General features: G+C 49.7%; 1 protein-coding gene and 1 non-coding gene across 2 annotated transcripts in view; both read left to right on the top strand.

Moving 5' to 3' along the window:
• Positions 1 to 5,404: 5,404 nt before the first annotated feature.
• On the top strand, positions 5,405 to 5,477 carry TRNAK-UUU. The gene has a single exon. It is a non-coding gene; the product is annotated as a tRNA-Lys (tRNA).
• Positions 5,478 to 9,271: 3,794 nt separating this feature from the next.
• The window catches only part of LOC122896077, a 139,181-nt gene continuing 122,132 nt past the window's right edge, over positions 9,272 to 26,320 (top strand). Inside the window, exons 1-8 of the mRNA XM_044234017.1 lie at positions 9,272 to 9,368; positions 12,511 to 12,564; positions 13,737 to 13,897; positions 18,662 to 18,732; positions 20,338 to 20,503; positions 20,587 to 20,721; positions 21,330 to 21,510; positions 23,529 to 23,659. Coding sequence (XP_044089952.1) covers positions 9,272 to 9,368; positions 12,511 to 12,564; positions 13,737 to 13,897; positions 18,662 to 18,732; positions 20,338 to 20,503; positions 20,587 to 20,721; positions 21,330 to 21,510; positions 23,529 to 23,659 — 996 coding nt within the window. The remainder of the gene's footprint in view (positions 9,369 to 12,510; positions 12,565 to 13,736; positions 13,898 to 18,661; positions 18,733 to 20,337; positions 20,504 to 20,586; positions 20,722 to 21,329; positions 21,511 to 23,528; positions 23,660 to 26,320) is intronic.

Genomic DNA, 26,320 nt, shown 5'->3' with positions numbered 1-26,320 from the left:
GAGAGGGACCCCATTGAGTTGTGGGGGATGGCCCTTCCTCTGCCTCAGGTCACCAGGGAGCAGGAGAGGGAGAGCAGGGTAAGCCTACACTTAAGACTTGATGGGGGGGGAGGACCCAGACATTTTTTTTTTTAAGATTTTATTTATTATTTATTGGACAGACAGAGATCACAAGTAGGCAGAGAGGCAGGCAGAGAGAAAGGAGGAAGCAGGCTCCCCGCTGAGCAGAGAGCCCCCAGGACCCTGGGATCATGACCTGAGCGGAAGGCAGAGGCTTTAACCCACTGAGCCAACCAGGCACCCCGGACCCTGACTTTTTGAGTGCTCAACTCTAAGTGGTTAGTGTAAAAGGTGCCCCCCACCACCACCCTTGGAAAGCAAGGTGGGAGCTTGGAGCAGGGATCTTAATCTCTCTTAAATGTGCAGATACTGGGTGCCAGCTGGGTTGTCCTAGGGTCTTAAGCCTGCATAGCACTCAAAAGAGCTAATTTCTCATCACAATCGACCGGCATTGAGGGATGCAGAGAGAAGGGTGGTCTTTGCCCTTGACGTTATTATGCTGTTGTTTAGAGTTTTGTGTCCTTGGTGCTTACCCGCCTTCCCTCTTTTTCCTGCAAAACATCCAGTCGCCTTTTTTGTTTCTTTTCCCTCGTTCTTCACTAGCTGCCAATATTACATGCAGACTTCTTGGTCTCTGACTCATAAGCAGGTAAAAATTTTTACATGTTCCCAATGATATCTTTTAGAGTCTTTTTTCAAGTGTATTTTTTAATAGTCTCTGTACCCAGCATGGGGCTCAAACCCACGGCCTCCTTTCAACAGAGCCGACTGGGGTGCCCCCCTAAACCGTTAATTTTCTTTTTTTAAAAAAGATTTTATTTGTTTTGGGGGACCTGGGTGGCTCAGTGGGCTAAAGCCTCTGCCTTAGCTTGGGTCGTAATCCTGGGGTCCTGGGGTGGAGCCCCGCATTGGGCTCTCTGCTCAGCGGGGAGCCTGCTTCCCTTCCTCTCTCTGCCTGCCTCTCTGCCTACTTGTGATCTCTGTCTGTCAAATAGATAAATAAAAATATTTAATAAAAAAGGATTTTATTTTTTTATTTGACAAAGAGAGCACAAGCAGGGGGAGCGGCAGGGAGAGGGAGAGGCAGGCTCCCCACTGAGCAGGGAGCTGGACATGGGGCTGGATCCTAGGACCACGAGATGATGACCTGAGCCATTGGGGCGCCCCAAACAGTTAATTTTTGAATAAGCATTCTGTGCCCCAGAGCAAAATTCAGATGTTGCAGTAAGAATGGACTCTTCCTCACACCTCCAGCTCTCATACCCAGTCCCCCCTAACTCCCTCCCAAGACAAAACCACGCTTACCAGTTCCTGGCAGTGTCTTGCCCACAGAGCTCTACACATGAGCAAGCCCACACATTTATTTTCTCTCTTCCTTCGACCTTTTAACACATGATGATGGTTTAAAACCTGCAACACTCTGCATCTTGCTTGCCTCGAAATACAGGCAAAGCCAGAGGTGTTTTGCAGCTATGATAAGGTCATTCTGATCCCCAGACCCTGTGAATGTAACCTTTATATGACTTTGCAGATGATGAATGTAAGGGACCTTGAGATGGGGAGAATGTCTTGGATAATCTTTCAGATGGGGCCAGGAACCATAAGTCAATGAGCATAGGAAGCCTCTAGAAGCTGGAAAAAGCAATACAATGGGTCCTCTCCACTCAAGAGCTTCCAGAAGAAATCAGCCCAGCCAACACCTTGATCTGAGCCCACTGAGATCCACGTTAGATTTCCTTTTTTAATTTTTTTTTTTTTTAAGATTCTTCTTTTTAGGGGTGCCTGGTGGCTCAGTCATTAAGCATCTGCCTTTGGCTCTGGTCATGATCTCAGGGTCCTGGATGGAGTCCCACATCAGGCTTCCTGCAGGAAGCCTGCTTCTCCCTCTCCCGCTCCTCTGGTTGTGTTCCCTCTCTTGATGTGTCTCTCTCTATCAAATAAATAAATAAAAATCTTTTAAAAAGATTCTTATTTTTAAGTAATCTCTACACCTTGTGGGTCTCAAATTCACAACCCTGAGATCCAGAGTTGCATATTCTACTGACTGAGACGGCCAGGCTCCTGAGTCCCTGTTAGTTGGATGGAAGTCTACTGATGTGTTGTTTTCTGTGAACAGGGTGGTCATATACCTTGTTTATTTATTGAATAATCTGTCTAACTCTCCAACTGTACATGATGCTATTTTTATCACGTGGGAACTTCTGTGTGTACTTGATTTTTTTTTTTTTCCTGGTCCCTCTGTTCTCCACTTGAACGCAATATGGAGCCAGAAGATGCTTGACCAATAATTTCCAGCTCCTTTATTAGGCCAGTGAATAAATATATCCAGAGAGGTCATGTGACTTTTCTAAGATCACACTACTAATTGCACAAGTAGAAAGATGAACTAACATTCCCCACCCCTTGTCAGCTTTTCCAAACGCGTTACTCAACAGGGAGCAGGCTTCATTACAAGGATAAAAGATAGGGCAAAAAGTAGAACTCATACAGTGCCAGCTCTGAGATGACGATGAAATTTAATTGGAAACTAATAGCAAGATAGCAGGAAAATCCCAAAGTACTTTTTGGGAGATGAAACAACACACTTCTAATAACATATGGGTCAAAGAAGACATCTCAAGAGAAACTAAAAAATATTTCAAACTAAATGAAAAGGACAACACAACCAAAATTTGTGGGGCTCAGCAAAAGCAGTGCTTCTAGGGAAATTTATAGCATTGAATAAGCAGAAAGACCTACACTCAATAATTTAAGCTTCCACCTTAGGAAACTAGAAAAAGCAGAACAAAGAGAGCAGAAGAAATCGTAAATATGAGAACAGAAAGCAATGAAACTGAAAAGGGTTATCAGAATCCACAAAACTAGAACCTGGTTCTTTGAAAAGATAAATGAAATTTATAAGCCTAGAGCCAGGTTAAGAAAAGGAGAGAAAGGATACAAATTACTAATAACAACAGAAATGAAAGCAAATGCATCACCACAGATCCTGTGGACATTAAAAGAATAGTAAAGGGATCTTAGTCACTCTATACCCACAAACTTGATAACCCAGATGAAATGGGCCAGTTGAAAAGCACAATCTCCCAAGAAGGAACAGATGAGGGGTGCCTGGGTGGCTCAGTGGGTTAAGTGTCTTCCTTGTGCTCAGGTCATGATCCCAGGGTCCTGGGATCCAGTCCTGCGTCAGGTTCCTTGCTCAGTGGGGAGCCTGCTTCTCTCTCTGCCTCTGCCTGCCACTCTGCCTGCTGTGCGCTCTATCCATCTCTTTCTCTGACAAATAAATAAATAAATGAAATCTTTTAAAAAAAAAAAAGGAACAGACAATTTGACTAGGCCTATTTCTGTTAAGGAAATCATAATTAACCAATCACTAATTAAGCTTCTTATTATCAATAATTAACTTTCCAAAGCAAAGCAACCCAGATGAGCTTACTGGTGAATTCTGCCGAACATTTAAGGAGGTAGGAGTACCAGTTCTCTAAAATCTTTTTCTTTTTTTAAAATATTTTATTTATTTGCCAGAGATAGAGGGAGTACACACAAGTAGGTAGAGAGGCAGGCAGAGGCAGGGAGAGAAGCAGGCTCCCTGCCAAGCAAGGAGCCCGATGCGGGACTCGATCCCAGGACCTTGGGATCGTGACCTGAGCGAAAGGCAGAGGCCCAACCAACTGAGCTACCCAGGCATCCCTCTAAAATCCTTTCAAAAGCTTGAAGCAGACTCCTGAGCTCTGTGAGCCCAGATTAACCCACTATTGAAATCCGACAAACACATTACAGAAACAAAACAAAAAACACACCACAGACCAATGTCTTTCATGAGCATAGATGCAAAAATCCTCAATAAAATATTAGCAAATTGAATCTAACAATGTGTAAAAGGAATTAACATATCACGACCACGTGGGATTTATCCCAAGTTTCAACATTTGAAAATCAGTAAATCCAATCCATCACATCAAGCAGGCTAAGGAAGAAAAATCACATGATTATATCAGTAGATGCAGGAAAAGCATTTGACAAAATCCAATGCCCAGGGGCACCTGGGTGGCTCAGTTATTAAGTGTCTGCCTTCCGCTCAGGTCATGATCCCAGAGTCTTGGGATGGAGTCCCTCATTGGGCTCCCTGCTCAGTGGGAAGCCTGCTTCTCCCTCTCCCACTCCTCCTGCTTGTATTCTCTCTCTCTGTCTAAAAAAAAAAAAAAAAAAAAAAAAAGTCCAATACTCATTCATGACAAAAAAATGGGTCAACCAGAAATAGAAGGGAGGGCACCTGGGTGGCTCAGTGGGTTAAGCCGCTGCCTTCGGCTCAGGTCATGATCTCAGGGTCCTGGGATCGAGTCCCGCATCGGGCTCTCTGCTCAGCAGGTGGCCTGCTTCCCTCTCTCTCTCTCTCTCTGCCTGCCTCTCCATCTACTTGTGATTTCTCTCTGTCAAATAAATAAATAAAATCTTTAAAAAAAAAAAAAAGAAATAGAAGGGATATTCCTCAACTTGTTAAACAATATCTACCCCAAAATCTGCAGTTAAAGCTATACTTAATGGTGAGAAACTAGAATCTTTCCCACTAAGATCCAAAATAAGGCAAGGATGTTCCTCTCACCACTCCTTTTCAATATTGTTCTGGGAGTTCTGGCCAATGCAATAGGACAAGAAAAGGAAATATATACAGATTGGGAAGGAAGAAATATAACGTCTTCCCAGATGACCTGACCATCTGTGTATAAAATCTGAAAGAATTGACCAAAAGACTCTTGGAACAATTAAGCTATTCTAGTAAAGTTTCAAGATACAAGGTCAATACACAAAAGTCAATTGCCTTCCTCTCTATTAGCAACAAACATGTGGAATTTGAAAATAAAAAACACCATTTCTAGTATCATCCCCCAAATGAAATACCTAGGTATAAACCTAATAAGATACATATTCATATATATGAGGAAAACTACAAAACTCTGCTGAAAGAAATAAAAACTAAATATATATGCAAAAGACCCTAAGAGACACCTCACCAAAGATTTATGGATGGAAAATAAGTGCATGAAAAGATCCTCTATATCATATTTCACCTGGGAAATGCAAATTAAATTAATGACTCTTACTTTATGCTTGTTTATACCTATTTGAATGGCTAAGTTCTGAAACACTGACAACATCAAGGGATGGTGAGGATGTTGAGCAACAGGAACTCTCCTACATTGCCTTTGGGACCGTAAAATGCTGCAGCCACTTTCAAAGACATTTAGTGGTTTCTTAGAAAAGTAAGAAACCTTTTTCTGCTGCTTGGGACCCAGCAGTCATGCTCTTTGGTTTTTACCCAAAGGAGAACGTAGGTTCACACAAGGGGGCCTGGCTGGCTCAGTTGGTAGAGCATGTGACTTTTGATCTCAGGGTCGTGAGCTCAACCCCCACGTTGAGCATAGAGCTTGCTTAAAAAACAAACTTAACGTCCACACAAAGCTTGGCACCCAGATGTTTACAACAGCATTATCCATAATTGTCCAAACTTGGGCAAGTAACCAGGGTGTCCTTCAGTAGGTGGATGGATAAACAAACATGGTACATCCAGGCAACGGGATATTCTTCCATTCTAAAGAGAAATGACCTGTCAAGCCAGGAAAAGACCGGAGGGACCTTAGATGCATATTCCTAAGTGAAAGAAGATAACGTGAGAAGGCTATGTGCTATGTGATTTCAACTATATGACATGCTGAAAAAGACAAAAATACAGAGATGCTAAGGGAAGAGGTCAGTGATTTCAGGGACTGGGAGAGGGAAGGATGGATTTGTGACTCAGAAGATTTTTATGGCCGTGAAACACTCTGTATGATACTATGGTGGTAGATACAGATCATTATATGTGTGTCCAAACCCACAGAATGTACGACCCCTAGAGTGAACCCTAAGGCAAAGTATGAACCTTGGATGATAGCAACGTGTCAGTGTAGGTTCTCCAATGGCCTCAAATGTCCCAATGTGTTGGGGACATTTGCTAACAGGAGACACTCTGCATGTGCAAGGACCGAAGGCACATGCACAAAAAAGATCTATGCCTTGCTCTCAGTTTTGCTATGAACCTAAAACTGCTGTAAAAAAATGAGGACTTGAGAAGTCTGGTGAGTGTGGTTCATTAAGGATCAAAATGTTTTGGGACTTCCTTTGCCCACGTAAGCAGAGCTCACTGCGCCCCCTACTGGTTAGTTGTCTATGATGGACTACCTCTTGCCCCACCTATGCAAAAATAATGTCTTCTCTTGATGGTTTAAAACAAAAGCTTGTTAATTTTCTTAATTCAGACATGGGCGTGATAGGCCCTAGTTTATCCTCTGCCTGAATTCAGAACTGGGAGCTCAATCCTCAGTTCCTGGCAAGCCCAACCTTGCCTCCTGCCATCCCCCACCCCTCCACCCCAACCCCAAGGAAGCTGGACTTGGCTTTGTTGGGAGGATGAGGAGGTGGGAAGGCTTGTCTAGGAGGGTCTTTCTGTGAATCAAGTCCTTGAGCCCTGGTGCTCCACCCAGTAGGTTCATCAGCTTTTTGTCAAGTAAGGATAGAAACATGGAGAAGGGGGACCAGAGATGCGGGGAACCCTGCCTTGGCCAGCTCTGGTACAATGCGGGTGACGGCACTATCAGCGAGTCATCAGCATGTTCTGGAGGGAGCTCCTCCTCTTCCCTGGTGGTTCTGATTTTTCAGGCCTAGAATGTGATGCCACCATGTTGTCTGGGAACAACCATGTGAAACGTGGCAAGGTTTTCTCTCCAGTTCCTGACTGTGAACAGGGGAGGATTCTAGGACTATGGGCAGAGACTAGAGGCTCCTGGAGGAGGAGGAGGAGGAGGAGGAAGTGATAACCACTGAGCTAAGTGGCAGAGTTGAGAGAAAGGATACTTTGGAGCCAGGTGGAGTCCAGCTGTGTGATTTGGGACAAATCACTTAACCTCTCTGTGTCCTACTTCCTTGTCTGAACTATGGGATGATATTAGTTCCACCTCACTGGTGATTTTTGGTGGTAGGGTGCAGGGGAGCTTTGACTGAATGAGTTAATACTCAGTGAAGGGCTTGCCCAGTGCCTGATACAATTTTTAAAAATTGAGATACATTCGACATACAACATTGGATAAGTTGGAGGTTTACAAGGTCTTGACGTGATACATGTACATTGCAACATGGTTGTTTTTGTAGCATTAGCTAACCCCACCAGGGTGCCCCATAACCATCATTTCTTCTGGTATCGGGCAACTGAGATCTAATCTCTTAGTGAGTTTAATGCTTATAATCCAGTTTTCTGATCTGTGATCGCTGTTCTCTGTATTAGGTCTCTAGGACTTATCTACTGGTTGCAAGTGTACAATTTTCTAATAACATTATTATCCGTCTTTTTGAGGTTTCAGGGTGATCTCTCTGTCATAAATTCCCAATGATCCCCCAGCATAAAAAACATTGCTTTTCAGAACCAGGGCTCTCCTTAGTACATGTCACATCTTGTCTGTGCCTCATTTCCCCATTGGGATTTTAGTTCCTAGAGGCCTGCCCTGTTCAATGCAGTTTTCTTCTTTATAGCATTTGGCGCCACTTAGAACATGTTGTGGGCCTTGACGTAGCTGTAAGGGGACTCGTAAATCTCCAGCCCTATGGGAGGGGGGCCTGTGAACATGTTTGAGCTGCAGGAGGGAAGGCAGAATTCCTGGTTTCAAAATATGAGCCGGAAGTGGACCTAGTATAAAACTTGAATTGTTTCTAGACAACATCATGTGTCAGCCTGTCAACTGTGTCTCAGTTTAACTCCAAGAAAGTTGCATTGAATGGTCATTTCACTGTCCATCAAGGGATGAGTGAATAAACAATCTGGTTTCTCTGTCCTATGGAAGAGTATGCAGCCATGAAAAGGAAGGAAGCACGGTCAGCCTGCTACAACATGCATGAGCCTGGGAAATATGACTCCCAGTGCAGGAGACCAGTTACTACAGGCCACCTAGAGAATGATCCCATTCCTATGAAATATCCACAGTCAGCAAATCCATAGAGACCGAATGCAGATCAGTGGTGACCAGGGACTGGGGTAACAGGGACTAAGGATTCTCCTGGTGATGGGGTTTCCTTTCATAGTGAAGAAAATGTTCTAAAACCATTGTGGTGATTGTTGCCCAGCTTTCGATGGGCCAAAACCCATTGAGTTGTGCACTTTCAGTGGGAGAATTGTGGGATCTGTATTGTATGGTAATAAAGTGGTTTATAAAAAGCAGATTTAATGCGGGGGTGGGGGGTAGGTGCTGGTGAGGAGGTGCTGGGCCCACAGCCCTGAAGGAGGTGGTGGCCCAGGCTGCCTGGAGCCTAAAACCAGAAGTGTGCATGGAGGCCACTATGAGCTTAGAAAGAGGAGGTGGGGTCTGGGAAAGGACACGGAACACAGGTGTGCAGACCTCCCCGTTTATTTTTTTTTTTCAAAGATGTTATTTATTTATTTGACAGACAGAGATCACAAGTAGGCAGAGAAGCAGGCAGAGAGAGAGGAAGGGAAGCAGGCTCCCTGCGGAGCAGAGAGCCTGACACAGGACTTGATCCCAGGACCCTGGGTCCTGGGATATCAAGTCCTGAGCCGAAAGCAGATGCTTAACCAACTAAGCCACTCAGACGCCCCTCCCCCTCCCCCTCCCTTAACTGCTCATCCTGATGTATCAGGGAGGGAAGCATTGGGCCTGAGCTCTGAGAGACCCTGCTGCTGTCCCTTGTTTGGTGACAGCTGTGCCTAAGGCCTGGCTTCGCCTGCCTGGAGCAGTGGGACAGACTGGCCAGACCTGACAGCGATGATGGTTCTCTGGACTGTGAATTCACTCAATGTCATCAAATTGCCGTTAAAAATGGTTAAAATGGTAAATTTAATTAGCATTTAAAAAAAGAAAGAAAGAAAGAAATCGGACCATGGCCTTGTTTGCCTTCTGGCCCGAGAGCTCCATTTACAAGGCTTGAAGAGGCAAACCTTTCTTCTCTTTCCCCTATCCAGAAAAGGGATTTTACCCCTCGTTGGTCAGAAGCCACCTCTCCCCCCTCCTTTCCCGGGGAGAGCGCTGAGAACTTTACCGGAGGCTTCTGATTGGCCGGGTCTCTGCTCAGGAAGCCCCCTCCCTGCCTCCCCACCAGTCCTGGGGTGGGAGCATTGATCCAGGCTGAGCCCGCCCCTTTGGGAAAGCTCCATGCCCTCGGAGAGAGGCTGATGGTGTGGGGCTCCCTTGGGCTGGTGGCGGTGCTGGTGCCCATGGGGCCCCTGGGTCTGGTCCTGCTCTGGGCGCTGGTGGCAGTGACTTCCGGGAGTAAGTAAAGCTGGGGCGCGGCTGGGACAGTGTATTTTGCAGTTAGATGCCTGGTCACCTGTTCCTCGGCCTCCCTTGGTTTGGCCTCTGATGGGGAAAGGGAGAGCCAGCTTCCGAGTGGTCCTGCATGTTTTGCTCCTGTCTTGCACCAACATCCTCTGAAACCTGAGACCAGATCTGCAATCCTGAGCGAGGAAAGGCTGACCCTGGGCTCCAGGGATGCTTCGCAGTCCGCTGGGGTATAGGGGTAGTGACCTTGAAGATACTAAGTAGCTCTCAGTGCGGGGTGACTGGGTGGAATGGGCTTTTATCTGCTCATTCTCATATCTGCTGTCTGCTTCCTGCAGAAGGGCCCAGGGCAGCACTATCCAATAAAATATCATGGGAGCCAATGTGTACTTTGAAAGTTTCTAGCAACCATGTTTTAAAGACGTTAAAAAGGAACGGGTGACATTAATTTTAAGAATATATTTTACTGGGCCAAAGTCTCATTATAAAATGTAATCAATGTAAAAAAATATTAATGAGACAAAATTTCCATTCTCTGAAATCTGGGGTATATTTTATACTGAGAGCTTATTTCCATTTTTTTTTAAAAAGATTTTATTTCTTAGTCATCTCTACACCCAACGTGGGGCTTGAACTTAAAACCCCCCAAAACAGGAGTCGCGCCCTCTGCCCAGTGAGCCAGGCAGGTGCCCCCCCCCCCCCAGCATTCTCGTTCGGATATTAAATTTTCATTGCAAGTACTTGATGTATATTTTGATTTCCTAGGATTTAGAGCTGAAAAAGGAGTTTTGTATCCTAAGTTGTTCTAAACATAGTTTTCTAGTGGCTGACTTTAGGATCAGTTTTTAACTTAAAATTAAATTAATAATAAAAAATTAAATTACAGAACGGGAAGTTCCCCCATAACACCAGTCACATTTCAGATGCCTGATAGCCATGCGTGGCTGGTGTCTGTCTGTCGAGCTGGATGGTGCAGGTCAGATTATAGCTGTTTTTCTGTTTTGCTTTGTTTTTTATTTTTTGTTGTTTTTGTGGGGGATTTGTTTGTTTGTTTGTTTGCTATATTTTTAGCACTTACCTGCCCAATGTACAGGAGCTCTTCCGTAAATCTGTGCAGGATAAATGAATGAACATGGACCAGAACTGACATCTGAGGAAGCTGGAATGAGACCTGATCTCATTTCCAGGCTGTAGAGACAACCTCAGTTTCCGTCTCTTTCAACTCCCCCCCCCAGAAATGAGTAGGATCCGATGGGAAGATTTCTTACCGCCCAAGATTCTGTGTTTCCCCCTCCTTTGTTGATCTCTTGAGTAGGATTATTGAATCGTTTTGAAACTTTTTTTTTTTTTTAATTTAAATTTTTTTGTTAAGTGCGTGGGAAGTGGAAGGGAGTGGGACACAGTTTGGGTACTAATGCTCTTTGCAACACACCTGGTTTCTGAAGCTCATGGTGGATGGGGGTTCGAGGGCTTGGCTGCTTTTCAGCCTTAGCTGGGGGGTAAAGCAGGTGTAGAGGTTGTTGGTTGAGCAAGCAAGCAGAATGCTGGATCTGTGCACGATTTGGAGCTTAAGCATCATGCGTAAATTAACGATTATACATCAACAGGTTTTATTTGGTGCCCAGAGTACATGTCACAGAGCTGGAGGACAACTGGGAGAGAAATGCACTGAGTTAAATGTCTTTGAAATGTAGCTTTATCCATCAGTAAATGCTCTACTTGAATGCAAAGAGCATCTTGTTAGACGACACACGTTTCGGAGGTGGGAACATCCTAGCCTGTTTATTTCATTGCAAAGGGTCTGTACAAAATGGTATAAAATGCACTTTCCCGGACCCGATGGACGTGCTTTGTCTTTCAAGGGATTAAGCAGGCTGGCGCGGGTCATGATTGGCAGTTGGGGGACAGTGAGGTGGTTTTGAGGATAGAAATGATGTTTTTGAAAAGCTACTGTATGAAAACGGCTGCAGATAGAAGGATCCTCGGAGCTGAGGCTGTCCCAGGAGGGCAGATGGTAGCCTGGAAAGACCCAGAGGAGTGGCTAGAAGGAAGGACACAGGAGGGTGACAGCAGGTGGAAGTGGCCTCCCCAGCAGGCTGGGATGGCTGGAGGGAGGGATGCTGGGGAGGGGGGCTGGGAGATTCCCTGCAGAGGGACCTCAGCGGCCCAAGGTGGGGGCTAAGGAGGTTGGGAGCCCATGCTGTTCCTGCTGTGATCATCTTCTGCCACTGAGAAGGGTGGTGGGCGGCCGGGAGGAGGTGTCCTGAGACCGCCCCCCCCCCCCCGTCCCGCCCCAAGGCAGCAACGCTAGACCCCACTGCAGCCTCTTGGTTTGGCTGTGTTGGTTCCTGGTGGTCGGGGACTAGGGCGAGACAAGCAGGAGGAAGAGTGGGCAGGAGGGAACAGGATGGGCGGAGGCCTTGAGCTGAAGGAGAGTCGGGGTGGCTGGACGGTGAGGGCAGGATGAGATGTGGCCAGAGGGCAGAGCGAGGCTGGCGGTTGCACTAAGGATGCCCTTACGAGTGCACGTGGTGGGCAGGCGGCTCAGGAGCTGTTACACCACGAGTGTTGCGATCAGGTTTAGGTTTTTAAGATGCCTCTAGCTGCGGACGATGAACTGGGGACATGGGGACTTGTTAGGAGGCTGCTGCGATCATCTGGGCGAGAGAAAGCATGGCGTTGCATAGAGGGATGGCCGGGGAGACTCCCAGAGGAGTATGGAGAGAGGGAGGGAGAGAGAGATGGAGGGAGTGGGGAGGGGGTGGGAGGGACAGATGGAGAGATGGAGGGAGGGAGGGAGGGATGGATATGGAGGGAGGGAGACTTGGATTTGGTGATGGAATTGGCAGATCATGCTGATGCGCTGGCACAGGGGTGGCAGTAGGGAAGGGAGTAGAAGCCCAGATGACTCCTGCCTCACCAGCTTAAGCCATCGGGACGGTGGTGCTGGCGGGCAAGATGGGGAAGAGCAGGTTGGGTAAGGAGTGGGGAGGTCACTCCCAGCCCTACGGGGAAGAGGAGAGCCGGCGTTGCCTCTTATCCCCTTGAACCCTTCAGTGTCCCATTCACAAGTAGGTCAGTGGGTTGTCCTCCTCCTGGCCTTGCCCTCCTTCCATCTGATCTGTGGTTTCAGAAATTCCAGACTCGCTGGAGAGACCGGCGGCCTCCTGCATGATGGCGTGCCCAGGTGAGCAAGGTCTCCGGGGAGACCTTATCACATGTCTGGTGACCAGGAGACGGGATGGGGCGGGGGTGGTGGTAGGAACAAAGCCGACCAGCTGCCAGGTGTGATTAGGGACAGCCTCGGAGGGCATGTCCCCATTCCCAGGAGAGGCGGGGTGGGCGGAGCGAGGCCAGTTCTGGACAGGCCACCTGGTCGTCAGCAGTTAGGGAAGGAAACAACACACCCAAGGTAATACGCCTCGGGCTTTGGCCTCATGCCTCTGTGGTCCCCCGGTGCAATAAACATCTGTGCTGGGTGATTCTATTTGCATTTTGGGGTGGAACACATGAGAGAACCTCAGGCAAATTCTTTGGAGGGAGAAGAGCATCCTGGGAGTGGAAGGTGTGTCTCTGAGCTCAGGAACATGGTAATTCACCTGTGAGCCCCAGAGAAGGGTGGGGTGTCACACTCAGCTTTTGCAATCGGTCCCCTGGCCTAAATAGAGGGTTAGAGAAGTACAGAGCTGTCTGCTCCCTAAATCAGCCCTTTCTGCCAGCTCAGTGCCCCCGAGGCTGGTCAGCTTGATGGTTCTGCCCCCAGCAAGGGCTCAGGGCAATGCTCTCCTCACACACACTCCAGTCCTCAAGGCAATAGGCGAGGAGTCGGACTCCCAAGGTTGGCGTCCCAGCTGTGTGACGTTGCATGAGTTAGTTAACCTCTCTGGGCCTCCGTTTCTACCTGTGTAAAATGGGGAAAATGAGAGCACCCACCCCAGAGTTGGTTAAGAAGTCTGAATGAGTTCACGTAGGTATAGATCAGTGGTTCTGAACCAGCACGATTGTTCCCTTCAGGGATGTTTTGCAAAGCCTAGAGGTGGTTTTGGTTAGGGCAACTGGGTCCCCCATCAAGTGGGAAGAGGCCAAAGTTGACATTTAAAGCTCTTCGAAGGAGCTCTTAGTACTTGAGAACACGGGTTACCATTTATTAAGCACTAACTGTTAATATTTTAATTTTCTTTTTGCTTTCATAGGTGGGTACAGCCCCCCCAGCCTTCTCCTGTACTTGGGGCAGGCAGTTCAGGGCCCAGATGGAGGGAGGGAGGTGGGAACAAGCACGTCCAGATAGCCTCCATGCAGTTGGGTACCCAACGGTGATGGGTTGTCAAGGTGACCCAGTGCCTTCTGTCTGCTCTCCAGGGTCAGCTGATCCCCACCTCCCTGTGGGCACCAGATACATCTATCAGTTTTCCACCAACACCAGTACTGGCCTGCAGGGGGACCCAGTGGAGGGGAGCGGCCTTGGCCTCCAAGGCTTGGTCCTCATCGATGTGCTGGGCCCATGCCAGATGGCCTTGTGGGTGAGTGTCTTTGGGCAACAGAGAAGTCACAGTGATACTGGGGAGGGCCAAGGGGAAGCCACAGACCCCCAGCTTTCCAACAGAGAGGAGATTTCTGAGGATTCTCAGAATCAACAAGTCAGGACTCTGGAGGGTGACGTGGGAACATGGCGCCATTTGGGTTGAAGGAAGTGCCCCGTGGGGGGAACAGCAGTGGTTAAAAAAAGAGTGTCGGTATTCCGTGTAGCAAGTAGACCCATGGGATAGGGACAGGGGGATGTGTCTTTGGTAGGAATGAGGGTCAAAGCTGGGGAACCCGCCAGCCTCAGGAGTGAACAAAGCCAAACCGAGTCAAGAGCCTTATAGACAAATGAACACTGGAGTGGATACCCGAGGCCTGGATGGGGCCCCCAGACCTGCTCCAGGCAGCTTTATACTGGGCACTGGGCCTTGCAGTGCCTGCCTGGGTCCACGGCTCGGGTTAAAGGCAAATGGTAGGTGGTGTAGTGGTGGTGTTTGCTCTGGGTTCATTAAAGGCAGAACTATGAGCTAGACTTGGCGGTCACGATTGCCTTTCATCAGGATTTCCCCAGAGCTCCCTTGTGTTCTTGGTAGTGGAAGTGCCTGTCCGTTCTTTCCTGTCTCCTTCCTGCTGATTCTCCTGCATAGACCCTCCCACCCTGCGTAAATGGCCACTTTGTTTCACTGGAGTCTTCTCTCAGGCTTGAGAAGCAGTTTCGAACTGGCTGGAGCGCTTGCTGACAAGAGTTTCTCAAAACTTTTTATTTTTTTATGTTTCACGTAGATCACAGGATGGGGTATTCCATGGGGTGACTCTGAGCTGCCTCTGAATTTTTTTTTTCCTTTTTAAAGATTTTATTTATGAGAGAGAGCGAGAGTGAGCGAGAGAGCACACAAGTGGGGGTAGGGGAGGGACAGACTCCCCACCGAGCAGGGAGCCCGATGCGGGGCTCCATCCCAGGACCCTGAGATCATGACCTGAGCCAAAAGCAGATGCTTAACTGACTGAGCCACCGAGGCAGCCTTGCCTCTGGATTCTTAAATCATCCAGAATGTCTGTTTGGCTCAGACCTGCCATTTTGGTGGTGTCTTTGCCCACTCGTGTTCCTCAAAATACCAGCAGCTGCTTGTTTTCTTCCCCCACAGGGCCAGTTTTCACAAAGCAAATGGTGTGCTGCTGCTGATTGATTTGGTTGCTTTGTTCTTAGCATTAAAAAAAAATGATGGGGGGGGCGCCTGGGTGGCTCAGTGGATTAAAGCCTCTGCCTTCAGCTCCGGTCATGATCCCAGGGTCCTGGGATCGAGCCCCGCATCGGGCTCTCTGCTCAACAGGGAGCCTGCTTCCTCCTCTCTCTCTGTCTCTCTGCCTGCTTGTGATCTCTGTCTGTCAGATAAATAAATAAAATCTTTAAAAAATATATAAAAAAAAATTCATGGGACCCTGGGTGGCTCAGTCGGTGGAGTGTTCGACTCTTGATTTCAGCTCAGGTCACGATCTCAGGGTCATGAGATGGAGCCTTTGTCGGACTCCACACTGGACGTGGAGGCTGGTTAAGATTCCCTCTCTCCTTTTGCACCTCCCCCTGCTGCACTCTCTAAAAAATAATTTAAAAAAAATAGGTAATGTCCATTGTTTTCAAGAATAGAAAAAACTGGCTTTTATCAAAGATTTTTGGTAAAAATGGAAATTTTACGTGCACGCAGGAAGCCATCAATTAAAGTGTGAAAAGAAGTTTCCAGAACAATGAATTTTCACAAACAAAACATGTGTGTACTCAGCACCAGATCAAGAAATGAAACACAAACCCTCTAACCTTGCCCCATTCTCCCTTCTGGTCACTTTTCCAAAGATCCTGCTGAGTTCTAACACCATGAATTAGGGCAGTAGGATGGGGCAGAGGGAGAGGGAGAAGCAGACTCCCTGCTGAGCAGTGAGCCCCAAGTGGGACTCGATCCCAGGACCCCAAGAGCATGACCTGAGCCAAAGGTAGATGCTTAAACTGAGCCACCCAGATGCCCTTAGTGTATTTTAAAAATTATGGTAAAATATATATCACAAAGTTTACTAATTAATTAATTAGTTATTTGCTTAATTATTTAAGCAGACTCTGTGCCCAGCGTAAAGCCCAATGTAGGGTTTGAACTTAGGAGCCGGAGATCAAGACCTGAGCTGAGATCAAGAGTCAGACAATTAGGGGCGTCAGTGGGTTAAAGCCTCTGCCTTTGGCTCAGGTCATGATCCCAGGGTCCTGGGATCCAGCCCTGCATCGGGCTCTCTGCTAAGCGGGGAGCCTGCTTCCTCCTCTCTCTCCGCCTACTTGTGATCTCTGTCTGTCAAATAAATAAATAAGATATTAAAAAAAAAAAAAGAGAGTCAGACACTTAACCCACTGAGCCACCCAGGCGCCCCTCCTATTTCAATAACCATTTTCAGTGTATAATTCCGTGGCAACAAATGCATTTACGAAGTTCTGTAAATGTGTACGTACGTACAAATTACGTATGTGATTACAGCTACCGTCTCCAGCTGCCTGTTTATCATCCCAAACAGAAGCGCTATACGCTATACCCACCACATGCTATACCCACCCCCTTCCTCCTCCCTGCCGGCCCCCTGGATCTCTAGATCACTTCCTGCCTCTGGGAATTTGCTGGGGATGCCGCCCAGAAGTGGAATCACTTATCACCATCAATACCGCCATCAACATGTCAACGTCTGTGTCTGGGTTCTTTCACTTAGTGTAATGTTTTCAAGGTTCATCCACATCACAGTCTGTATCAGATCTTCATTTTTTTATTGTTATATTTTAAATCAACATAAAATGTATTACTTGTTTCAGAGGCACAGGTCTGTGACTCATCAGTCTTAGACAGTTCACAGCGCTCACCATAGCACATACCCTCCCCAATGTCCATCACCCCACCACCCTCTCCCTACCCTCTACCCAGTACCCCCCAGCAACTCTCAGTTTGTTTCCTGAGATTAAGAGTCTCTTACGGTTTGTCTCCTTCTCTGGTTTCATCTTGCTTCATTTTTCCCTCCCTTCCCCTGGGATCCTCTGTCGTGTTTCTCAAATTCCTCATATCCAGGAGATCATATGATAATTCTCTTTCTCTGAAAGACTTACTTTGCTTAGAATAATATCCTCTAGTTCCACCCATGTCATTGCAAATGGCAAGATTTCATTTCTTTTGATGGCTGCATAGTATTCCATTATATATCTATACCACATCTTCTTTATCCATTCATCTGTTGATGGCTATCTAGGTTCTTTCTGTAGTTCGGCTATTGTGGGCATTGCTGCTATAAACATTCGGGTGCACGTGCCCCTTCGGATCACTATATTTGTATCTTTAGGGTAAATACCCAGTAGTGCGATTCCTGGGTCATGGGTAACTCTATTCAGATCTTCATTTTTTTAAATATATATTTTTAGAGATTTATTTATCTTAGAAGGGGAAGGAGTGGGGACGGAGAGTGAGTGAGAGAGAGAACCAGATTCCTTGCTGATAGGGGAGTCCATTGTGGGGCTCGATCTCACAACCCTGAGATCATGACCTGAGCCAAAATCAAGTTGGATGGTTCACGGACTGAGTCACCCGGGCCCCCTCTTTTTTACCATTTTGAAGTATACAGTGCAGTGGGTTTTCAAAAACGATCTTCCATGTCTCTATGTTTCTATGGAAAATCTGGGGCATATGGAATACAGTCGCAGTGGGCAGCTTTCAACCAAGTGGTCGGCCCGTAAGTGGTGTCTGTTCCGTGCCTGAGGGATCCATTGTCCCAGACAGCCTCTCAGGGCCAAGAGGGACTGTATTGCACCCCAACATTTCAAGCCTGGGTGACTGGGGAGATGACAGACTCTCTGCTGGCGGAGGGGAGCTGGTCTGCAGGGGAGAGAGGAAATGGGTTTTAGACAAGATGTGCGAAATCCTGGGGCAGGGAAAGTTCTCTATGATGCTCTAATGGTGGATGCGTGTCGTGGTACGTGTGTCCAAATCCACAAAACGCACACCCCCCCAGAGTGAGCCCCGGTGTAAACCATGGGCTTCAGGTGGTGATGATGTGTTTGTAACATGTGTGCCATGCTGGTGGGGGTTTCAGTTTGGGGGGGGGCGTGGGTATGGGTATCCACAGGGTATATGAGAAATCTGTACATCCTTCTCAATATTGCTGTCAACCTAAGACTGCTCTCGGAAGAGTCTGTTTTTTACAAAGTGGGACCCGTCAGGTTAGGGAGGCAGTTTTTAGGGGCGGTTTTATTTTTCTTCTTTAGAAGTCTACCTTCTTTGGCAAGAAGGACACACGCACAACCACACACGTGCGTGTGCGTGCATATGCCCATGGTGCTGTGGGGATATCCAAGTGTTTTATTCATGGTGGGCAAAGTCTTTTTTTTTTTTTTCTGTTTGTTTGTTTCCTTTATAGTCCGAACCTGTTTTGTTTTTATTGGATAGCCATAGGAATCTCTTACTCCAATTTCCAGGGCCTTTTGGGCAAAAGGAGAAAGTAGGGTGAACCTTCCGAACATTTACTGGGGAGTGGTAGGCCCTGGCTATTTTTTCTATTTACCCTTTGGAGATACTTGGCCTCCCCCACCTAGGAACTAGAACCTTCTGCCCAAGGGAGGGATCTCTCTGCCTAGCCCCCTACCTGGGGCTGTGTCTCCTGCTGGACCCCAGAACTGCTTTGTGTGTAGGGGAGCTAGTGAGGTCCTGGGTATCCTGGGAGAGGTCCCTGACTCATGGGCCTTTCCGCTTCAGCTCCAAGAATTCCAGGTGATATCTATCCTGGGGTCCGAGGTGGCAGTTCTGAAGGACTCGGAGAATTTGAGGTAAGACACTAGGCCTTGCTCCTCATGGGACAGGACGTGCGAGCCCCATATCTTCTTCCAGCAGCTGCCAGGTGCTGGCTGCACCAAGTTAGATTGGAAGAATGACACTCCTTTGATTTTGACCTTGTAGGCTCCCAGAGCAGATCATCAATGAGGACCAATGTAGGAGGCTTAAGTGACTCTCAGTGGCCTTCCCTTACCTGGTGGATGGAACTCACCTCCCATTTCCCTGCCAATCACCCCCAGCATGTCCAGATTCTGTGTTTGTCAGGCAACCTTGGGCATTGTCCTTGAGTGCATTCTGGAAGACACTGGTATCTTCCATTAAAGCAGCCCCCCCCAATCTCTGCTGAGATGGGGGTTTTCTTGGAGACCCATGGCCTTTCCCATCCCAAGCTAAGCCTCCCTTTTGTGACCCAACCAAGGACCAAGCCTGGAATTCTCTCTCCGGCTTGTTTCCCAGGACTCGCTGACAGTGGCCTCTGTGGCCTCAAAGCTCAGTCCAGCCGCCAGACTGAAGACAAGTCCATCTTTGCAGATTCCTCTTCCTTTTTTATTGCAAATTCATTTGTTAAAAAAAAAAAAGGCTTTGTGTGTGGGGGGTGGTGGTGGTGCAGGGATGGGGGACGCTGTGGGGGCAGATGGATCCCCCCTGAAAGGCCTAGGGTGGTCTCCTCCCCCGGGGGGAGTGCGGGCTATTGTCCGTGGGCCCCTCATCAGAAATGCTAAGTCACGGGGCTGGGGGCTGTCAGCTCCTTGAGGCCAGACTGACATTTGCGATTCTGGAAGGGGCAGGCACCATTAGCATTTCTCTAGGGCCAGGCCTGAGACCCAGGGGGGGCTACTCCCAGAAGGCCCCCAGATTCCTGCTGGGGCTGGAGAAGGGGCAGTGACCTCCCCAGGAGGGGCAAGTAGGGACACTTCCCTGGAGTTTGGCTCTATTCTGCCTACCCCACTCCCCAAAGCGGTGGGGACATCCCTGCCCATCCCCTCCCCCCTCCCATCCGCTCACCTGTCGGATGCAGGACGCAGGCTCCATTGGTCCAGGTGATGGGTGGGTCTCTTTTCCTCATTTGCACAGTGATGGAGTCTCAAGTCACTTCCTGCGGTGGGTGGGGGTGGCGAGGTGGGGGGTGATGAGAGTTCTGAGACCCATGACACTGGAGCCCGCCTGCCTGGGTTCAAATCCCAGCTGGTGTCTGGAACCAGCCATATTCTGGTCCTTTGCTCTGTAACGTGTGTGTGGGGTGGGATGCTAGGTGCCTCCCAGGGGGCTGGGCGAATGAGAATCTTTGTTCAGAAAGCTCTTACAAGTGCGGACTTGTATTCTTTGAGGCTGGGCACGCACAGGTAATTTGGGGGCAAGTGTTAATAAGGAGGGGGGCAGCTCTGAGCAGAGTCGGCTGCCCCTTGTGTTTGATTCAGAAGTTACCAGTTGCCAGAGAACAAAGCTGAAGGGGGAAGCAAGGCTATTTGGGAAGATGCTGGGTTCCCCAGGGGGCTTCCTAGACCTACTGACCTAAAGCAGGGGAAGTAGGGGTATCACGGCCCTGGCGGCCTGGCGCCTCGGAGGGCCTCTGCGTGACTCCTGCCCACCGTCCCCAGCGCTGCCCTGGGCCGCCACCCGCTGCGCTTTGTCCTGCAGGCAGGGCGCGTGGCCCGCCTGTGTCCCTGCCGCGCAGAGCTGCGCTGGGCGCTGAACGTGAAGCGCGCAGTGCTGAGCCTCCTACAGGGGCTCCCAGACGCTCGCGGCCCCCAGACCCTCGAAGAGGTGAGGCCGGGAGCCTGGAGGGGGCGGGGGCAGGGGCGGAGCTGGGGTCTCACGGGGAGCTGACGGGGGTCTCGCTCGCCCAGGTGGACGTCCTGGGCAGGTGTCCCACCACGTACCAGCCACAGGGTGCCCGACTGCGCAAGACCAAGGACTTGGCCCGCTGCTCCCTGCGCCGAGTGCGCACCTCCCTACGCTCCCAGGCCCTGCCGCGGGAGGAGGTAAGTGCCTCCGGTTCCTCCCGCCCAGTCCCCCAGTCCCGCCTTCCTTCTCCTCCTCCCTCAACTCCCTCTCCTGCCCCCTCTACACATCTACGTGGCCAGTCCCTTCCTTTCCCTTTCCTTCTTTCTCCTTCATTCCAAATTTCTCCCCTCCGGCCCCATCTCCAGCTTTCCTTCTCTCTCTCCCTCTGCTCCCGCTGGCGGCTTGGCTCCCCACTACCTCTCCGCCCCTCCTGCCCACAGCTCCTTGCAGAGAATATGTCTTGTCAATAGTATGTTTCTAGGGAAGAAAAAGAGATGATCCTTGATGCCCTTAAGTACTATGAGACAAAGTCTTGGGCGCAGGTGCCTGCTTCCGGGACCATCTTCCTTACCCTGCGCTTCCTCACCACCCCCACCCCCGTCAGGCTTTGCTTGGGCTGCTGGTACTATGACCCAGGTTCGTTGGTGGTGGTGGTGGGGGGGTGCTGCTGAGGTCCCCTGTTGAAGGCCCCGGTGTGCCCCACCTCACTCCCTCCTGCCCTCCAGGGAACCCCATTAGCTGGCTTCCTTCCCAGCCTGGGCCCTCCCCTGAGCCCCTGCCTCTCCCTGTCCCTGTGGTCCCGCAGGCTGGCCTGGCCTCCGGCCTCATCTGCCTCCAGAGTTTCCAGGCTGGTGTGCTGAGGGAGGCCTCCTGCACGGAGCTGGACACTGTGGGGCCCCTCTCGGAGAAGGCAAATGCTGTGCAGATGCGGACCCTTAACTCGCTCACCCTGCTGCGTGAGATGTCCCTGGAGCCGGCTGTCACAGGTGACCAAGAGGGGACGTGAGGGCCCTCAGAGGAGTCTTGGGTCCTCTCTTTGTGGAGGGGCTCAAGCAGGCCTAGGCTCTGTCTTGAACTGTTTCTGAAAATGGCTATCGTCAGAAGAGTCAGGTTCTTTTTCTAGAAGTTTCTCCAGAAATTTCTGCTGGCTCAGAGGGCTCAGGCTTGGTCTTGACCTTCCTTCCCACTGGGTTGTCTTCAGTGGAGTTAGAATCTTCTGGTTCCCTGCTTTTTTGGGGAACCTCCCCCATAAAACCTTCCATCTGATGACCTGACCATTTTTGGGGAGCAGGGGGCAAGCTGACTCAGCTTTCCTGATTTTTCTGGGAAGTCTCTGCCAACACATAGCATTCCCCGGAGCCTGGCTCTCTCCTCCAGTTTTGCATGGGAAGAAAGAAGCAAAGTGTGCAGCTGAGGGAAAAAGATAATTTTGCATGATTGAAAAACCATTTCTCTGAATAATGGAAAAAATGCTTCTAACTGCTGATGCTTGGGAAGGATTTACTCGGGCCATGAGCTGTGCTGAGTGTTTTATGTGGATTATTTAATTTGGTTCTTATTGTGAGGGTACCATGAGGAAGGTACTGTTATTAGTTGCATTTTCAAATAAGGAAACGGTGCCTCCAAGGGTAAGAGGACGTGTCTGTGGTCACACGGCTAGTGAAAGGCAGAGCCGTGACTTGAACCCCAGCTCCGTTCTGTAGCCCTGGACGGGAGTCCTTGTGCTTCTGAGCCCAGGTCCACTGCTCTACTGCGGGAGAGCCTGGTAGGTGGGGACGGAGCCCAGTGGTTTCCCAGCACCCTCTCTGGCCCCATGGAACCCTGGCTAAGAACCTGCCTCCTGAGTGCGCCCTCGGACACATTGGAGCTGTAAGGGGACAGCTAGTTGCATCCAGTCGTATCTTCACTAGGATAGGAGTGGTTTTATTTTGTTTTGAAAGGTATATTTGTTTTTTATTATTCCTTAAAGATTTTACATATTTATTTGACAAAGAGCCAGAGAGCCCAAGCAGGGTGGGGTGGGGGAAAGGAAAGGGAGAAGGAGAAGCAGGCTCCCCACTGAACAGGGAGCCCGATGTGGGGCTCGATCACAGGACCCCTGGATCATGACTGGAGCCAAAGGCAGACTCTTAACTGACTGAGCCACCAAGGCGCCCCTGAAGAGTTATTTGTTTTGAGAGAGAGAGAAAGGGAGAGGGAGGGAGGGAGGGAGGGAGAACCTCAAGCAGATTCCATGCTGAGCGTAGAGCCCAATGTGGGGCTTGATCTCAGAACCCTTAGATCATGACCTGAGCCAAAACCAAGAACTCAACTGACTGAGCCACCCAGGTGCCCCATAAGTGGTTTTATTTTTATTTTTTATTTTTCAGTTAAAAAATGTTTAATTGGCCTGCTGTACAATTAATCTATTTAAAGTGTATAATTCGATGGCTTCTAGTATAGTCAGAGTCTTATACCTACCATGGCAACCAACTTTGCAACATTTCTGTGACTCCACAAACAAATTTCACACACACCCCCGCCATCACCCCCTGTCCCCCCCAACCCCTGGCAAGCAGTCTGTCTGTCTGGATTTGCCCCATCAGGACATACCATGTGGATAGAATCATACAGTATGTAACCTTCTATCACTAGCTTCTTTCGCTTAGTATGTTTCAAGGTTTGTTCACATTGTAGCAGGTGTCTGACCTTTTTGTTTCTGAAATAACCTTTGATTGCACGGAGGGACTTCTCATGTTATCTCTGTCCATCCCACGAGGGCTTTGGAGTTACCTTATTGGACTGTCACTCACAGTGTATAAAGGTGGTTTCCCGTCTTTTGCTGGTAGCAACAGTGCTGCCATGATTTTCCTTGCGCATGTCCCCTCCCCCACATCCTTATGCCTCTTGTCAGAAACATGCAGAAGGAAGCATTGGTAGGGTTGGGGGGTGGCTCTCAGGGGACATTCTTCTCATTCTGGCATTCCCCCATATGGTCATCCCCATCTAGTGCTTCCTATATCAGACCCAGATGATGGAGATGTGACTCCAAGCAGCCTGTTGTACGAATGGGAGGAAACACCGTCTCAGGCTACGGTGGTCATGGTGGCTGCATCAGTAAGGAAACTGTGTCTGGCTCAGACCACGAGCTTTGAGGTAAGTGCTTTCTCCAGCCCTAAGCCAGAATCTGGCCTGGGTATGGCCAGGGTCCCTGGCATACCCTGTTCTTTTTTGTCAAATCTTTTATGGTCTACATGTTCACGATCAGAGCTGCTGTGTACAGTTGCACAGGTTGTGCACCGCATAGCCATGACGCAAAAGAAGGGGTGTGTACCAAATTTTGTGCCTCAGTACAGATAGGATGTGAGCAAAGAGAAGACCTTTCTTTCCTCTCTATATGGACAAGTAGTCCTGTTGGGCTCTCAGGCTAGCTTTCTGAATGGGGGAGGGATGTGGCTGAGTGACCACTTTGGACTAGGAGTCTCAAGCAGAAGACACTGGAGTTGAGACCTGGGGTGGTCTCTTTGAAATCTAGGGGGAAGGAGTTCTGAAAAGACCTTGGAAAGGCCAGAATCCGGAGCCTGAGCCCTGAGGACAGGTCTGAGAACAGGTCACCCAGCCTCCCTGGAGCTGGACGGTGAAGACCAGTGGGGCGGCTCCTGTAGGGTCTTACGGTCAGGATGATTTCTAGAATGTTCCAGCCCACATACCGATCTTTCTTCCACCATCCTGCCCTTCACAGCACTGGGTGCCACCACCACTGACATTGTGGAGAATTCCTCCGCAGCCACGATTTCTGCCCCAATCCAGAGTTGCTGCTGACTTAGCGTGGGAGCTCCGGCCTCCCATGGAAGGCATGAGAGATACGGGGATTTTTCTGATTCAGGCCCCAGCGCCTGTGTGCTGAGAACAGAAAGGGGTGTTTTTCCTCTGGTCCTGTAACAGCCTGGGAGGATTCCCACTATCCTTGCTTGTTTATTCCGGATCATACCCGTTTCACTGGCTGCTTACGCAGGACCCAGGATTTGGGGAACCAAAACTGGTCACTCAGGATGGGCAGAGCTGGGCCTCCGTCCCCAGCTGTAGGCATGGTGCCGAGTGTTCAGGTACACCGTCGCCCTCCAAAGCTCAGCCGTCTTGGCAGCATGGGGTATGGGCGCTTCTCAGGTACACCGATGCCCAGACCCTGGGCCCCGATACTGGGACGGGGCAGGTGTGGGCTGGGTGCCTTGGAGGGTGTTGTGCAGAGGAGGAAGGTCACGATCTGATGTGCATTTTAACGCTCACACGCAGGCTGGGGCTGGAGAATGGACCGAGGGCCAGGCAGGATGCCGGGAGCCCCCCTAAGAGGTTCTTGCAGTAATGCGGGGGGACGTGACATGAAGGACGATGGTCTGGGCGGCAGGTGGGAGGTAGGGAGAGAAGGGTCAGATTCAGAAAGACCCTGCGAAAATAATATTTAACAATATATTGAATACATAGGGAGATGATATTGTCTTTATTAACTATATATTAAATATGTAGTAGAAAACATTGAATAAGCAGACTGTATTCCATATGAGTATATCGAATGCAGAGTGTACACACACACACATATGCACGCACACACACACTATACGTTTTGTGTCTGTGTGGATATCTATCCTCGCTGTTTTGGGAGGCAGGTTCCCAGCTTGTCTATCTGGTGGGCCTCACCGAGGGCTTCTGTGGGAGTCAGAGAGCAGCCCATGGGAAAGGGGCCACCTGCCTCATGAGATGGTCCTCCAGGCCACCTGCCAGTAAGTGACCGGGCCAGCCGTCAAGCCAGGCGGCCTGCCCCCACAGTGGGGTTCTTACCTTGACGCGACTGGCCCCCTGGGCCAGATCATTCTTTACTGTGGGGGCCGTCCTATGCACGGTAGGGTGTAAGCAGCACCCCCTTCCCCACTTGGGAGCACCACAGTGTCTCCAGGTGCTGCCCGGTACCCCTCTTTGAGAATGGCCGCTTTACAGCCTCTGTGCTAACCGTTGTGCTGCTGATGGTCTCGTCCGCCCCCAGAGCACGCTCTGACTCCCAGACTGGGCATTTCCCCCTGGCAGAGGTGACTCAGGGTAAGGCGTGCAGCGAGCCTGCCGCTCCCCCTCCGGGAGACTGGCAGCACCAGCCCCAGAGGGCACAAGTCGGCTGCTGTGTATTTATAGCTCTAGGAAGGAAGTACATTGTTGCCACTGGGGAGGTCCCCCGGGGTGGGGGTGAGTGGCTGAGGACCTTGTTCCTGAAAATGGCTTTCCAGGGATGCCTCAGTGCTCAGCAAGCAGCTCCTTGCCCCCCCCCCCCAGAGGGGTGAGGGGGGCCCCCGCCTGGTTGCCGGGGGGACCGACCTCGCAGCTTCAGCGTGGAATGCCCCTGCCCCTCTCCATTGTCGGTGGGCAGGAGACAAGATTGGTTTTTTCAGTTTGGAAACAAAACCAGGACTCTGTGTTCAATAGAGAGCAACTTCCCCAGACTAACCCTCCGCAGAGAGGCCCGGGAGCTCCGACATGGGGGGCAGCGGGCTGCCGAGAGCTGTGTGCATCAGTCAGCGATGCTGGAGGAGGCCTGAACAGAGGCGGGGTGGGTCAGCTCCCCCCTACCGCTGCCCGAGCTCCCCCTACCTCCCCCGGAAGGGTGGTAGGGACTCAGGGAGACAGCACGGCTCAGGGTTAGCATCCAGTATCCTAAGAATAGGGAGCCCCAAATCATAGGTCTTTATTAAACGCCAACTGTGTACAGCCAAGGGTAAACCATGGTGTGTCAGAGCTGATGGTAGGAATTCTGCAGCCGGTTGTTCCTTGCAG

The sequence above is a fragment of the Neovison vison genome, chromosome 14 (genome assembly GCF_020171115.1).
Source record: "Neovison vison isolate M4711 chromosome 14, ASM_NN_V1, whole genome shotgun sequence".
Lineage (NCBI taxonomy): Eukaryota > Metazoa > Chordata > Mammalia > Carnivora > Mustelidae > Neogale > Neogale vison.
The sequence above is the reverse complement of the archived record's forward strand: the minus strand, read 5'-3'. Positions and strand labels throughout refer to the sequence as shown.